The following is a 15297-nucleotide window of genomic DNA, read 5'->3' as shown; positions in this document are numbered from 1 at the left end:
TAGCTCACATAAGGCTTGTTTTTTTTCTTCTTCTTGTCAGACACCAAGCTACTACCCCATGGTAGTGAAATACAGTTTAACCCATAAACACTTTTAATAAAAAATATTGTAATCCCAGGAGGCGCAGAGTTCTGCCTTTGAAACAGTTTTATGCATTTTGAGTATTCAGAAAGTGGATTTTTCCCTTAATGATTTCTTTTTCTTGCAATAAACTATCAAAAATCAAAGGGAATTTGAGGTTAATAAATTGTACATATTACTACTTTTTTTTTAAAAAAAAGGAGAACACTTACATTTCGTTTATATATTCCATAGGAGGAAAGCCACGCTAGGCTAATCAGAAGGAATCTGATGGCTCCTTTATTTCATTTTATTAAAAGCATAATATTTCGAAAGCTTGTGTATTTGTTAGTTGGAAAAGACCATCAAGAGTCGTCCAATAGTATATTCTTTTTTCTTTTCAACTGTAGATAGAAATTGCTAGGATCCTGTAGTGAAAACTTTTCACTATAGATGTGCAGAGCTTGGATTTTCGGTTACTTGTGGTGGTCATTGTCATTCCTTTAACTTTTTATTTTATTCTTATGTTCTTGTGCAGAACTTCTATCTGACCCAGATTTGAACTGATTAATTTGCTAAAATATGAATATGTTGAGGAAGAGCCTTTCCGATGACGAAGAGTGTTAAAGACTTGATTTATGAGTCATGTCAGAAATGTGGGATAAGGGATAGGATTCACTTCTTCTCCAAAACAATTGGTATTCTTATATGCTACTAAATCTTCAGGGGTCCCCTTCTCTGAGGGGATAACTTCTTCCTAATGTGAACATTCTGGAACTTTGGGGGAAGTTTGAAGAATTTGAAATAAAGTATTATTTTACTGTTGTTGTTTTTTAAAAAAAATCTAAAATCAGAACACCAGAAGTTAAGAAGGCTACATCTAATCCATCATGTGATGAATAAAGACCTGTTGCTTGTATTAATTCAGTGAAGTAAATGAGTAGGAGATTCAGTATAAACAAGAGTGCATTTCTCCTCTCCCCACCACAGTTTATACCTGAACTGCAGAATCTTCCCTTGCGAATTTGTCTGATGCTTGAATATGAATTCAGTAATTAAGCGGAGTTTCTTTTTACTCAGACAGCTGTAATAAAAAACACCAAGCAAATGAGAGTGCTTCCTCCCTCAAAAAAGAAGAACCCTTACAATGACCATGCTTACTCGGATTGATGGGAATTGTAATCTAAAACATAATAGAAGGCATTAGGGTACCTATTGCTTACTTTTTTTTCTAAAGTAAAAGTTTCAGAGGCAGTTATAAGAAGAGTGTTAGTAACCTTTTGCTGCTATTGTCACTTAGCCTACCTTACTAGTATCTTATATATTAGCCTGAGAAATTCAACGGGAAGCACCAGCTGCAAAAGCTATAACATCTAATTAGTGGGCAGCCTTTATTTCCTTGTTTATCATGTTTAATTGGCTTGAAAAACAGGTATTTGATGGAACCTGTTTGGGAAATACTTGAATTACAAACAATATATTAATACAATAATTGCATTGTTTTCAGTTGATGACAAATAGTAATAAATGGTGCACTCCCTTTTTATATATTAAAAGCAGTTCTGCCTCTTCTTTTTAAAGACAAATATAAAGGGTATGATACTTATTAGAGTAGCAGCAGCATTTCTTTCTCCTCCTGCTGTTGTGGTTGTTTGGCCCTTGAAGACCTCTTAGTTGAAAACAATTCCCAGCTGTTCCTAGTTCCCCATTTAAAGTTTTCAGTCCAGTCAGATTTCATCATAATTGTTGTCAGCCTTGTGGAAAATTTGACGTTCAGAGCCCATATATAATTATGGAAGAACTACTAGTGTTGGAACAGATTTCCTTCTACAATGAATATAATCAAGGCCTGACCACTACTATCAAAGTAGCTGCCAATAGTTCAGCAAGTAGTTTATTTTTGTCTAAATTGTGGATTAAAATGTTGCTGCAAAACCCTATAGAATAGTCACTCCCATACAGTAATAGAAGTATCAAATAATTTGATTTTAATGAAACTTGTAAACAAGACTCTGCTCCATATTCTGCTTCAGAATCATTCTAAAGATGAATGCTAGAATGACTGAACTTCATTTAATTTCAAATTTTCAATTTTGACATTAGATATAATTTATATTATTCCACAAAGGCAGATTGAGGACATTCTCTTGCATGGATTGGGTGCTTTAATTCTGTGCCCATGGCATATCTTTATATAATAAAACCAAAATGAGAATGTTCTAGGAGAAAAGCAGTCCAGTCTCAAGAAGTTTAGGGCTTCTCCCCATCCCAACAAAGAAACAAAAACAACTCTCAGAAGACAAAACATTTTTAATGCCCACTAAAAAATTTTGTTGTGAGAATTTCATATCCAGTTTCTCTGGAAATTGCAGAGAAGAATTCGAAGGAAAATTGATCTGTTAACCATTGCAGGGGAGATTATTTCCATGACTTTCAAGTATAAATGGATAAGGCAGGAACTGAGGCACCTGGTCCTCCAATGCTCATTATAATGTGACAATATAAAAATTCACCTTTCTCCCCTCCCTTCCTACCACTCCATAAAGGTCTTTGGATGCCCTAGCTAGTAAAGGTGAAAAGGTGGCAAGGCATATCTACACTTAGTTCAGGTCATGATACTCCCATCAGAGGAACTCCTCCTACCTGACTTAACATTGAGTCACTACGTTGACAGCAATATGCCATAACCTCCTCAACATCCAGGCATCTGAAAGCACATTGAAACTGCTCTTCCTATCTTGTACTTTCGGTTATTATTGTTGAACATCTGTGAGGTTTGTTTATTTTGGCTTAAAGTCCTGTGTACTGAGATTGTCTAAGCCACCTGGATCACTTGAAGCAGGAAATATAATAGATTAATTTACTTTATTGTCATTGCACCTCATACAACGAAATTAAATGCCATTTTCTTATGAAAATAAACACAAACACACTTCCCTCACACTCCACACATCGAATTGAAAACCCCTGATATCGCATTAATATTTATATTAATATAAAATATGTTCTTAACACATGGTCCAATGTTGAGGAAATTAGACAGCTTTTGCTCATAAATTGTAGTAGTAAGAGATGGATGCACTAACTAGAAAATCAATATGGAGATGTAGGAACATTCTACTGATAAGATTTTATTTCACTTGTAATTGTCTTGATACCCTGTTTCTCCAACAATACGGCCTCCCCCAATAGGAAGTCCCAGCATGTTTTATAGGCATGAAATGAAATTTAAGCCCCTCCCCCCAAATTAAGGCCTATATTAAAACATGCAAAATGGTGGGGGGCTTGCCATTAGGAAGTACTTTTGTTGCACATCCAGATATGGTGCTGCCTGCGTTGACCCCGATACAAAGTGCCCCACCAATGCCGAGGTCAACATGCAAGCCGGCGCCGTGTGCCCGCCTGAAGATGCAAGAGGGGGAATTAAGTCACCCCCAAAAAGACGGCCTAGCCATTTTTTCGGGGCTCAAAAAAAAATAAGACCCAGCCTTATTATATGAGAAACACGGTAGAAGAACATGACTGTATAAACCTTGGCAGCTGCTTAACAAGCAACTAGATCTTGGACAATCAGAATGTCTTTAGACCTTAGTTTCTTTTAGAATATCTGTAGTTGGTATTTCTTCTAATTTCTTATGCAACAGCACCTGCAAGCTCAAGTTTTCTTAGAAAGTAATAAAGGATTTTAGCTCTACTGTTTTTGTTATTCAACAATGGTACTGAATAAAAAGTGTACCTATTTCCAAGGTTACACTTAGAGAATAAGTTGAATTTCTCTTTCAATTGTATGAATGACCTGCTACTTAAAACAGAAGGGTCTTTTAGCTAGCAACATGCCTGTTAAAATGACATCACACAAACTGTTATTGCTGTACTCTATTTGAAAGTCTCTACGTTTAAAAAAAATCATCTAAATATAGATATAATTATTCATGTTTTAAATAACTGCTACATAAATCTGAACCATGAAGATTTAAATCCATTAAAGCAAGAATCTTCCAGTTTTCTTTTCCCTAAGTGCCATCTTGTCATGTTCGCTGGTGACACTGAGCATAGATGCTTAGTTAAATTGATGATTTTTCATTTTTATGATGAATGTAAATGCCCTGCTGGGATAACAAAGGAAGTTGTAGTTTTCCACCCATTCCATTTTTGGGTTTCCAGTGGGTAGATTTAATTAGCCTGCTGCTAGATAGGGCAGAGTTCTGAGTGAAAAGGAATTCCATAGCTGAATAGGGCATTATAGAAGCATCTGCACCACCTTCTCTGTAGAAATAGCTGGCTGAATATAAAAAGCAGCTACATTATTTCCTTGATTAGATTAGTGTGGGGTGTCTCTACTATTTCCAGGCTACACAGTTCTTAAAGTTGTAACAGATCTGGTCTTGAGTGTACACTTGATCTTCCTGTCTTCAGATGTATGTGTCAGCTATTTCTAACATCACAAAGCAGCCATTTTCCCTTGTGTTTCTTGCTACTTCCATCTCTTTGACTAGGTGAAATCTGGTAATTTTATGGATATGAATAGGTGTTTTTTTCCCGTCCTGGCAATAACACCACTGTAATCTATAGTCCTAGCATTTCCTGATGGACTTCCATCCAAACATTAACCAGGTCTTGATCCTGTTTGGCTTCCAAGCAAGATTAGGTTCAGCCAACTGCTCTGACTATTTATTTGTCTGCACCATAACTATTGGGTATTGAATCAAAGATAACAGAATCCTCCTGTGCCTTCTTTGACCCTCTGAAAAAGAAAAATTATTAGCAAGACAATCAGATACCCAGAACACTTGGCAGAATTTGTCTCCCAAATGATGTCATGGTAATTTAAATCCCTATTGCTGCTACCTCATGCCTCTTTGAAAGAATTCCACTTTGCTTCTGGAAAGCATCATCCATATCTCTTTGGTTGGATAAGCTATACTAGAGGCTAATAGTATTGCCATATTCACCCCTCTGCTTATTTAAACCCAGATATCTTCTGCAGTATCACCACGTTAATTCATTTGAATTCCTTAGCAGATATGATACTTTTAATACACAATGCAACTTCTCATCCCTAACTATTACTGCTGTTTAGAAATGTTCAGTTATTTTAAGTCTGAAATTTTCCCAACTTGAAAATGTCTCATCTCAGATTGAAAGCTTACAACAGCTATTAAGCCAGTTGTTTATCAAGGTCGAAAAGTGTTTTGAGCTTGAAACAGGACTATTTATAGATGATCCTCAACTGCCATCACAATTGGGATAGACAATTCATTGATAAATTGTTTGGTCATTTAGTGAAACATTAGGTGACTGTAACTTGTAACTTTCCTGCTGGCTTCCCCATTGACTTTGCTTGTCAGAAGCCAACTGGGAAGGTCCCAATTGGCTATCACATGATCCTGGGACACCACAACTGTGCCCAGATCATGATCACATGACCATGGGGGAATGCTGCAATTATCATAAATGTGAAGACTGGTCATAAATCACTTTTTTCAGTGCTTTGTAAATTCAAATAGTTGCTAAACAAATAGTCCTAATTCAAAACTTGGAATAGTTGAAACAATGTGATCCAGGTTCCAGACATTCTGAATATAAAACATTCTGAACATCCTTGAAATTTGTCCTTTTGAATAAAATAGAACTTTGTTTGCTATATTCCAGTTACTTCATCAGGTATTTACTATGTCTATTAAATCACATTTGTTTTTTTCTAAAATAAAGAGTTCAAGCTAATTTTTATTTCTAACATTGGAGGATTAGTGTTAGGCAACCAATCTGATAAATTTACGAGCCAGTTCTCAACTCTGATTTCCATTAAACATTTTAATAGGTCCCACCAGACCAACTGTCTTCTACATGATACAAGTCCTTACATGATCCTTCATTTGAGGTTTTGGCTTTGAATTCCCACCAGAGATAGTTAAAATCTTTCTGATGAAGGGCATGTTTACCAATCTTTATGCAACTCAATTTATATGCAGCCATAAAACATAATATGGATAAATTTAGGAACTTGGCAAATAAATGTCTTTATGATAAATCCAGGAGTCTTCCCAGTGTATGTATTTTTGTGGTTTCTAGCCTTTGATAAAAAAAATCTCACTCTACAGCTGTTATTTCATTACAGTCCTATAAACTGACCATTTCCAATATTTCTGTATTTCAGTGTTTTTCTACCTTAGCAACTTTTAAGGTTAGTGGACTTCAACTCCCAGAATTCCACAGCCCTCCCAAATTCTGGTAGTTGAAGTGCACAAATATTCAGATGAGAAACTCTGTAGTTATTAATACCAATGAACTCCTTTGGAAAGGACTGATAGAACCAGGTTCCTTGTTAGAGAGAAACCTTCCTTAATGGGAGGGAGGCTCAAGCAAGGAAACCCAAGAAGGCTGGGTCTGACCCTACCTCCCTTTGAATGCCTTAGAGCAAACTTTTTGGCTCGGGGGCCGCATTCACTTTTAAAATTTGACAGACGGGCCGGGTCAGCACAAGATTTTTGGGAATCGCCCCCTTCCCCCTTCTTCTCCTCCTTTCCCTCCCCTCGGAGGCCCCTGAGTCAGGAGTTGCTACTGCCGGCACGGCTCACGCGGCTCCAGTCCCACGTTGCCTCGGGAAGGGAAAGGCAAAAGGAAGAGCCGCGGCGGTGCTTTGCAACGGCAGCAGCGGCACCGAGGTTCAGGCTCAGCGGCTCCTGGTTTTGCCTTTCCCTTCCCAAGGCAACGTGGGACTGGGCCGCAGGAGCTGCGCCGGTGGTAGCAACTCCTGACAGCCCCAGCTGGACACCTGAGCAGAGCCCGGGCAGAACTGCCTGTTGCTGCTGCGGGCGCTGCTGCGGGCGTCTGGCTGCCCAAGTAAAGAACCGCACCAGCTCAGGGCAACTGTGAGGAGCAAGAGGGGAGAGGCAGAAGAAGGAGGCAGAGAAGGAGGAGAGCACCTGGCCAGTTGGGGAGGCTTCTTGTGCTGCCAGTTGGGGAGGCTTCTTCTCCGCTCCACTCTGCTTCTCCAACATCTGGCGCTGCCCTGTTCTGTGCGCCGGCTGCTTGGACTTGCTGGGCCTGACACAGAACAGGGCGGCGCCGGATGTTGGAGAAGCAGAGCGGAGCCGGAGATCATTAGCTGCCTCTTTCGCAGCACAAGAAGAACAGGGTGGTGCCGGACCATTGGAGAAGCGGAGCAAAGCCGGAGATTAGTAGCTGCCTCTTTCAGCTCAGAAAGCTTCCCCCAACCAGCCGGCTGGTCTCTTCCTCCTCGGCCATACAGAACAAACAGGCAGAGAAGGAGGAGAGCAGCTGGCCAGTTGAGGAGGCTTGTGCTGCGAAAGAGGCGGCTAATGATCTCCGGCTCCGCTCTGCTTCTCCAACATCCGGCACCGCCCTGTTCTGTGCGCCGGCTGCTCGGACTTGCTGGGCCTGACACAGAACAGGGCGGCGCCGGATGTTGGAGAAGCAGAGCGGAGCCGGAGATCATTAGCCGCCTCTTTCGCAGCACAAGAAGAACAGGGTGGTGCCGGACCATTGGAGAAGCGGAGCAAAGCCGGAGATTAGTAGCTGCCTCTTTCGGCGCAGAAGCTTCCCCCAACCAGCCGGCTGGTCTCCTCCTTCTCTGCCTGTTTGTTCTGTATGGCCGAGGAGGAGGAGACCAGCTGAGAAGCACGCTGCCAGGTGGGGGCCATGCAGCGCAGGGCAACACGCCACCGCCCAGCCCTGGCGAGGGAAAGCAGTGGGCGTTCCCGGGCGGTGGCCTTGGCCCCGCTACCAGGAAGCGGCTGCCCAGCTCCGTGTTGTGTGTGCAATTTTTGGCGCGTGGCGCGGGGTCTCTTTGGCCGGCCCCAGTTTTTTTTCAGAGAGGAATTTTTTTTTCAGAGGCGGGCCGTATTAAAATGACCAACGGGCCGGATGTGTCCCGCGGGCCGTAGTTTGCCCACCCCTGCCTTAGAGCCTTCTCTAGTCTTTCCCATAAGAAAACTGCCAGTCTGGAAAGATTCTTGTACTATAAGCAGAGAACAATAAAGTAGCTAGTTTGAGCTCTACTGTTCTGACCCAGGCTTTGTCAAACTTAATAAAACACAAACTGATTTTAAATGTAAAACCTATTTTAATGTGATGCTGGGAATTGCTTGCATTCCCAGCCAAAACTAATTATACACAGTTCCTCCAGATAAGAGGTTTCAGTGCTGTAGAATGCTGCTAAAAAACAGAAGTCCAATTAAGGCTTAACATAAACCAATCTAAAAACCCAACAAAAACTGACCAGAGTACAGAGCTTCAAGAAGGACTCGGAAATTACTGAACTGCTTTGCTTCCTGCAAAGCTCTTCATCATTGAGGACTGACTTTTATCCCTTATGGGAAGGGCAATCACTTCCCAGCCTTACTCCTGAGTTGCCCCTTCTGCTCTCGCCTTCTAGCAGCTCTGCGTACATGCGCACTGGGAAGAGGCTCCCTGGGGCCCTCTGCTTCGCTGCTGCCAGACTCCAAAAGCTCTGAAGGCAGCACCTCACTCTCAAATGGTCCTGGCCCCATCCCTGCATCGGATGCAGGGCCCTCGTCCAAGTCCTCACCAGACTCCCTGACTGGTTCATTTCGTCCTCACTGTCCAATACCTCTGCCGTCCGCACCGGCTGCCAGCGAATCACAACATCTATACATGTGGATCTGGTTATTCATGTTTGATGGTCACATTACAAATGGGACAAACAGAAGGAAAAAAATGTTAAACTCTCACAAAATATACTGTATTTCTACCCCCACCCCAAATCTCCCAAAATAAAATGGAGGAAGTGGTCACAAGATCATTTAATAGAGTATGATAAATTGAGAGCCAAAGTTGATTTCCTAAAGAAGAAAAATGAGGAGAAATCAGTAACAACGCAGACTTTATTTATTTATTTTTATCCCACCATATGCCATATGCTAAATAAACAAACAAATAAAAAATAAATTAAATATCCCACCTTTTTTATATATATATATATATATATATATATATATATATATATATATATATATATATATATATATATATATATGTATGTATGTGTGTGTGTGTGTGTGTGTGTGTGTGTGTGTAAGTCAAGGCAGGAAATATATCTCATATTCTTTCCTCTTGTCCCCATAATAACAACTCTCTGATGTAAGTTGGCCTAAGAAAGAAAGACTAACTTAAAGTCACCCAGCCAACTTCCATGCCTAAAACAGGACTAGAACTCACACTCTTCTGATTTCTAGGCCAACAGTCTTTAAGCAGCACAACAAGGGAAGAGGATTCAGAGGCTTGAAACGCATAAAATGTATGCTGACTGGTCTTTTTTAAGCCAGAAAGTAAGCATGAATGGGTTCTTTAGTTTCAGTCACTAATTACTATGCTGAAGGAAGAGGCAGCGTTCACAGAGAAACTGTGGCCCAAGCAAGAGAGGTTAACCCCCCTGTCCCAATATGCGGTGGTACTGAACTGTGTCAGGTCTACAGTCTTTACTTTGTAGCTTAAGACAAAGTCCAAGGGAAAAACATGGAGCTGCACATGGTATTTTAATGTATAGTGTGACCTTCAGACCTCTGCCTAGCTTCACAAACCAGGGATGCAGGTGTAGACTGCCTCTGGCTTTGTCCCACAACCTTGTGGTGCAACTGCTGATGAATAAAGGCTACTGTGTAAGGGCACAAAACAGCTGCTGTCTCTTTCCTAGATGACTCTCTCTCTCTCTTTTTAAAAACTTCCTCTCTGTAGTCTCCTCTAGGCTCAACTACATCTTAAGGCATGGCTATCAGCTGCATCTTTATTTATGTTCTTATTTTAAATGGACTAACCAGTTTTGTTGGGATAATGAGGAATAATTTTTCCTATTGCAATTTCTGATAATTGGAATAAATTCCTAGAATCAAAGATGTTGAATTGTGAATGTATATGTAATCTGCAGGAATTTTTGGTTGCCGAATCTTGAGGAATTACATTTTAAAAGTTTATCCTGACAAGTTAACATCTGCCAATTTAAGGGAATTATTCTGCCAGGAGATACAATTCCATGTAGAATATAGATAGATATCAAAGGATTATTGTAAGAGAAAATATCATATTCTGGATATGACATTACATGAAATGTCCAGAATATGGACATTTTCATAGAAAATATTGCTCTGAAGAAGTAGACTACACATTTGCTGACTGAATTGAATGGTGCATTAAGGTTGACCTTTAAGATGTTCCTGGGTAGAACTTTTATCCTTCTTGAGATACTAAAATGCCCTTCTTTGTTTCATTCTCAGCCCCCTGCCGACCTTGCAGTGACACGGAAGTTCTCCTGGCTGTCTGCTCCAGTGACTTTGGTAAGTTTCCTTGATTTCTGGATAACTGCTGAGTTCACCGTTGTTCTGTAAAATCCCATTCTTCCCTTGTGATAATCTGCTGGATTTGGCCTACAGAAACTTCACCAAACAGTGAACAAACTGAAAGCCCCAGATTGTAACCAACAAGGGAGCCCTTTTCTGCTCATTTTGGAGTAAACAAAGTGTATCCAAGAAGTACAAAGGGGACAAGGGAGGAAAAGCCTTTATGGGGTTTTAGCTCTGAAGAGCTTCAATTAAATCATTGTGTTTGGCTAGTTCTTTTCTACCACGGACAAAGAAAGAGACGGGCTGTGGTAATAGTGGTGGAAGTTCAAAGGTTTTTAGGAGCGAGTAATAGGAATTATCCTCTTGATGTTTCTAAATAGACCCTTGATAAAAACTAAATCCCTGTTTCTGTGGAAGTTGTTGCTTTTAAAGATGAAGTTTATACTTGGTTCTGTAGGAAATAATTACAACAGGGTCTTTTATTTTACTGGACTCCTGACCTTTAAGAAAGGAAGGACTTTCTCAAAATGTACAGAATGAAATAAAATATCGGTAAATGAAACTTTTTCGGGAATAGAAAATATTCTCTTTTTATACTGGCCCAAAACGCTGACTAATTTTTCATTAAGGGTTACTTTTTAAAAATATCATTTGGGGAGAAGGGTTTTATAAAACCTGAAAGCAAAACAGAGTCAATTCAGATAACCTTCTCTGAGTCATTAAGAAAAATAGTTTGACACGTAGATATCCAATAGAAATCTTCTGTAGACTCTCTGGATAGAAAGTGCTACAATATGGTTAGACTTTATCAGTATGCTTATCAGAGATCCAGTAGAATTACGTATTTTTTTTCTCCAAGTACATTTTGCCTGCAAAGATTGCCTGCCTGAAATGCTCAGATCTCAAATAGACATAAACACAGTGATCTGTGCCAGCAAAAGGTATCCCTTTTTCTGTTATGTCTGCCCACAAAGAGACAAGTGGTTTTCCTTAGTATGACCAGTGGGGTAACTGTTTTCCTCTTTATGGTAGTGAAATAGCATTAAAGAAATTTTCCCACACTTGGAATCCAAAGTAAATGTTGTAATGAAACAGCTGGGCATGTCTGGTCTTGGACATGTGCTGCAGATATAAATACAGTCTATTAGTATTGTGGATATAATAGGGGCATATTCTGAACAGGGAGGAGGATGCAACACCCAGACATTGTGGTGGGATTGCTCTTGCTCCGTCTTGATGGAAAATATTGCCTGGACAGGTGGTAGCTTGCTGTGTGTGTTTCTTCAGGGCAGAATGCCAAATAATTCAGTGTAAATGTTTCTGGCCATTAATAGAATGTGATTTAAATTTCTAGGGTAAGTTTGGTTGTAGGCATTTATTTATTTTAATAGTGAGGCTTATCCTGTTTAACTAATAGGCAAACTGGTCTTCTCCAGGTGTTTTGTCCCCTCCAGGTGTTTTGGTTTGGTTCGTTTTTTTAGGTTCCTTTACACATGGATATTTGCAATTGTATTCTGAAACTTCCCAAAAGCTAAACACTGCTCCTTTCTTCATGCTTGTTTCACAGATGAACTCTTAACATTATGCAAATGAAGAAAATATTTGTTTCTATATTTTGTCAATGTTTGCAGTGCATAGATTGAACATTTAATGAAGAAAATACTCGTTTCCCTATTTTGTGATCTTTTGTAGTGGATAGATTGAATGTTGTTTTAGACACAACTGAAATCAAGAACTGACGTGGCTCTAAACCCCAAGGTGATTGCAGTAGGCCGTAGTAGATTAAACATGGATCATAACCTTTCTCAATGGTGAGCCCTTCAAATCTGTTGGACTAGCACTTCCCAAAATTTCCAGCTTTTGTCAGAATTGTAGTCCAACATACCTGGTTAGCAAAAAAATGAAGAAGGGTAGTTTATGATATATTTCTTTTCTGATGATTTAACAATTGACAATTCCTAAAAGAGCCAAATTTCCCAATATTTTTCTGGTTTTTCCACTGAAGAGATAATTTGACTTACATTGGAAGATTGATGCATACCATACATCAATATTAAGGCTTATTAGATAGCCATACCAGAACAATTCCCAAACTGGTAAAAGTAAAACTTTCCCTGTCTGGTTGTTTTTGACTCTAGGGAGTGGTGCTCCTCTTTGTTCTTAGCAGAGGGAGCCAGTGTTGTCCAAGATGTTTATGGTCATCTGGCACATAGAACACTGTTACCTTCCCCTCAAAGTGCTACCTATTTACATACTTGCATTTGCATGTTTTTGAACTGCTAGGTGGGCAGGAGCTGGGACAAGTAACAGGAACTCACCCTGTCACACAGTGCTCGGGTCTCTGTCAGCCTTCCAGCTGACAAGCTCAGTGTCTTTAACTGTTGAGCCATTGTGTCCCTTGCTTCCCAAACTGATGTCTCACATTTGTTCTCAATCTGGTTGATTTGGGGGAGTAGTAACCCAGGACACCTAGAGTTAAATACATTGAGGAAGGCTGCTATAGGAATATTACATTTCAAAACTTGTGATCTGGACATCAGGTTACAAATCAGCACTAATTTTTAACTTTTTAACATTCTCTGAAATATCTAATGATATTTACGTATGAAGCTAGTTAAACTTTGGTTCGGTGCATTACTGTAAGGTCTTGGCTGGAGATTATGAGAGTTAGGAACTCATATATTCAGAATGCAATATTTTTGGCAACATTACTAGTTTTTGTTTAGTTTTGAAAAAATGATTTAAAACAGACTTCTTAATCCAACTTTGCATCATGTTTGTTTTTCATTTTAATTTTAATACGTTGTAGTTTGGGGAGTCATTAATAACAAACAATGTGCTGAAGCTGAAGAGGTACTCATATAAAACTATAAAATTGCTTTTCCTGGGTGTGTTTTAGGTACCTGAAACAGGGAACAAAACCTTTCAAAATATTACTATATTTGCATAAACTTAGAATTATATGTACAGAACTTAAGGTTTCAATGCAGTAATGTATAATTTAATGCATAAATGGTGTATTTAATTTTGAATTTAATTTTAAGAACACAACAGAATTTGCTTATTTTGGGGTAGGAATCTTAACATCTGATCCTGCTATTCTTTTTCTTCCAGGATCCCACTGAGTAAATATTTTGTTAACCAAAATCCCATATATGTTAAAGACAATGATAAATGCTCACATAAAAGTAGATATCAGGGTAGCTCTGTATCTAATTGGGGTTTTTTTTTTTGCTTGTGTTTCTTCCTAGTTGTCAGAGGTACTATCCAAAGTGTAATCAATGAGGAGGATCAGCAAGATTCTGTTATCAGTATAAACATCAACAGAATCTACCGGCAGAAAACAAGGATCTTCAACTCTGCTGAGGAGAACGGTCGGTGGCAAGGACAGATCAAGACTCTGCTTCAATGTGGGGTAAAACCAGGAGAGGGAGACTTCCTCTTCACAGGCAGTATGCACTTTGGGGAGGTCAGGTTAGGCTGTGCCCCACGTTTCAAAGACTTCCAAAGGATGTACAAAGAAGCCAAGGACAAAGGACTAAATCCATGTGAAATTGGCCCAGACTGAAACGATGTTCTTCAGCTGTAGGTTACTCTTAGAGCTCAGCCAGAACTAATTCTTAGTTGCTGCAGATCTGCTGATTTAAATGGAACTAATAACAGAGAGGAACCATCTGATGTCAGGAACAAAATATTCTCCTTTAAAGAGATCTGTAAGAGGACACTGGATGAGCATTGAGTATGGTGGATCATTGAAGTCTAGAGACTCCTTATTGCTGCTTGGAGGCTGGACTTCTTACAAATCCCGAGGTACTTCTAACCCTTACGACTATAAGAACCACACAAGCTGGTCTTCGCGGCCAATGGCTTGGCTTGCTTATGGAATTGACTGAAGTACAAAGCTAGAACACAATCCCATATTTAGTCCATTTGAACTAAATTATTTTTATAAGTTCCCAGGGGTGGGGAGGAACGAAATGTGTCACAATCCATGTCTTAAAAATATCAATCAACCAATGAACCTTTGAATCTTTTGTAATGCTAATGTGTAAAATGTGTTAAGCAGATGTAGCATTTTGCATGGTATACACAGATGACAATGTGGTAGAAGCCGGTGAACCCATTTTAACATTGATGCTTTGTTTAAAAAGAAAAAAGGAAAGGAAAAAAAAAAAGGCTTGTTGTACATTTTTTTAAAAGGTGGTTTCTTATGACAGGAACTTATGGAATTAAACACTTGCTTTTCTTTTTTAAAGAGAGAGAATGTACAATTACCACCTGCAGTTTATGTTCAGAGTGGATGAGTTGTTTCCATTCCAGAGAAATAAAATGTTCCTGGATTTGAGCCAATGTTGTTGTGATTCCCATGCTGCTTCTGCCTTCTGCACTTTTAAATTTAACTGATTGGTATCTGCACCAAGGTGGCAAAAAAGCTATTTTAAGTGCAGATTTTGTTTATGTAAAACACTTGCACCACCTTCCAGGGACTGGAAAACTTGCCTTCTATCTGAAGGCGTTTGAAAAGCTGATAGCATCTTGAATTGTAACACTCTAGTCACTACACCATACTAGCTTTGGTCAAATCTGGGCAATTAAAGAGTGTTGCTCTTCATTTACAGAATTTACCTTCTTGTTTATAAATGAGGCTTAATATTTCATAAAATAATTTCTACAGTGTAGAAATTAATGACAATTGAAATACGTGAGCATCCACAGTGGAATGAAATACAAATTTAATATAATGGAGATGTCTTAGTACAATCCACTCGTGCCTAATATATAGTTATTACTACTTTTTCATTGGGAATTGAATTTCCATTTATTCTCAGTTCTGTTATCTTCATTAATATTCTTCCACGCCAGTCATTCACATTCTCGGCTTTTGGTGTTTATTGTGAGGACTAAAAAAATTGCAGCG

At 39.4% G+C, this 15297-nt stretch overlaps 1 protein-coding gene across 1 annotated transcript in view; it reads left to right on the top strand.

Moving 5' to 3' along the window:
* The window catches only part of METRNL (meteorin like, glial cell differentiation regulator), a 34916-nt gene extending 20192 nt beyond the window's left edge, over nucleotides 1-14724 (top strand). Inside the window, exons 3-4 of the mRNA XM_026667608.2 lie at nucleotides 10314-10373; nucleotides 13631-14724. Of these exons, the coding sequence (XP_026523393.1) occupies nucleotides 10314-10373; nucleotides 13631-13947 (377 nt within the window). The 3' untranslated portion in view covers nucleotides 13948-14724. The remainder of the gene's footprint in view (nucleotides 1-10313; nucleotides 10374-13630) is intronic.
* Nucleotides 14725-15297: the final 573 nt, after the last annotated feature.

The sequence above is a fragment of the Notechis scutatus genome, chromosome 2 (assembly GCF_049901735.1).
Source record: "Notechis scutatus isolate UNSWTSFEM ecotype Mainland chromosome 2, rNotScu1.2, whole genome shotgun sequence".
NCBI classification, from domain to species: Eukaryota; Metazoa; Chordata; class Lepidosauria; order Squamata; family Elapidae; genus Notechis; species Notechis scutatus.
This window is presented reverse-complemented; position numbering and strand designations above follow the sequence as displayed.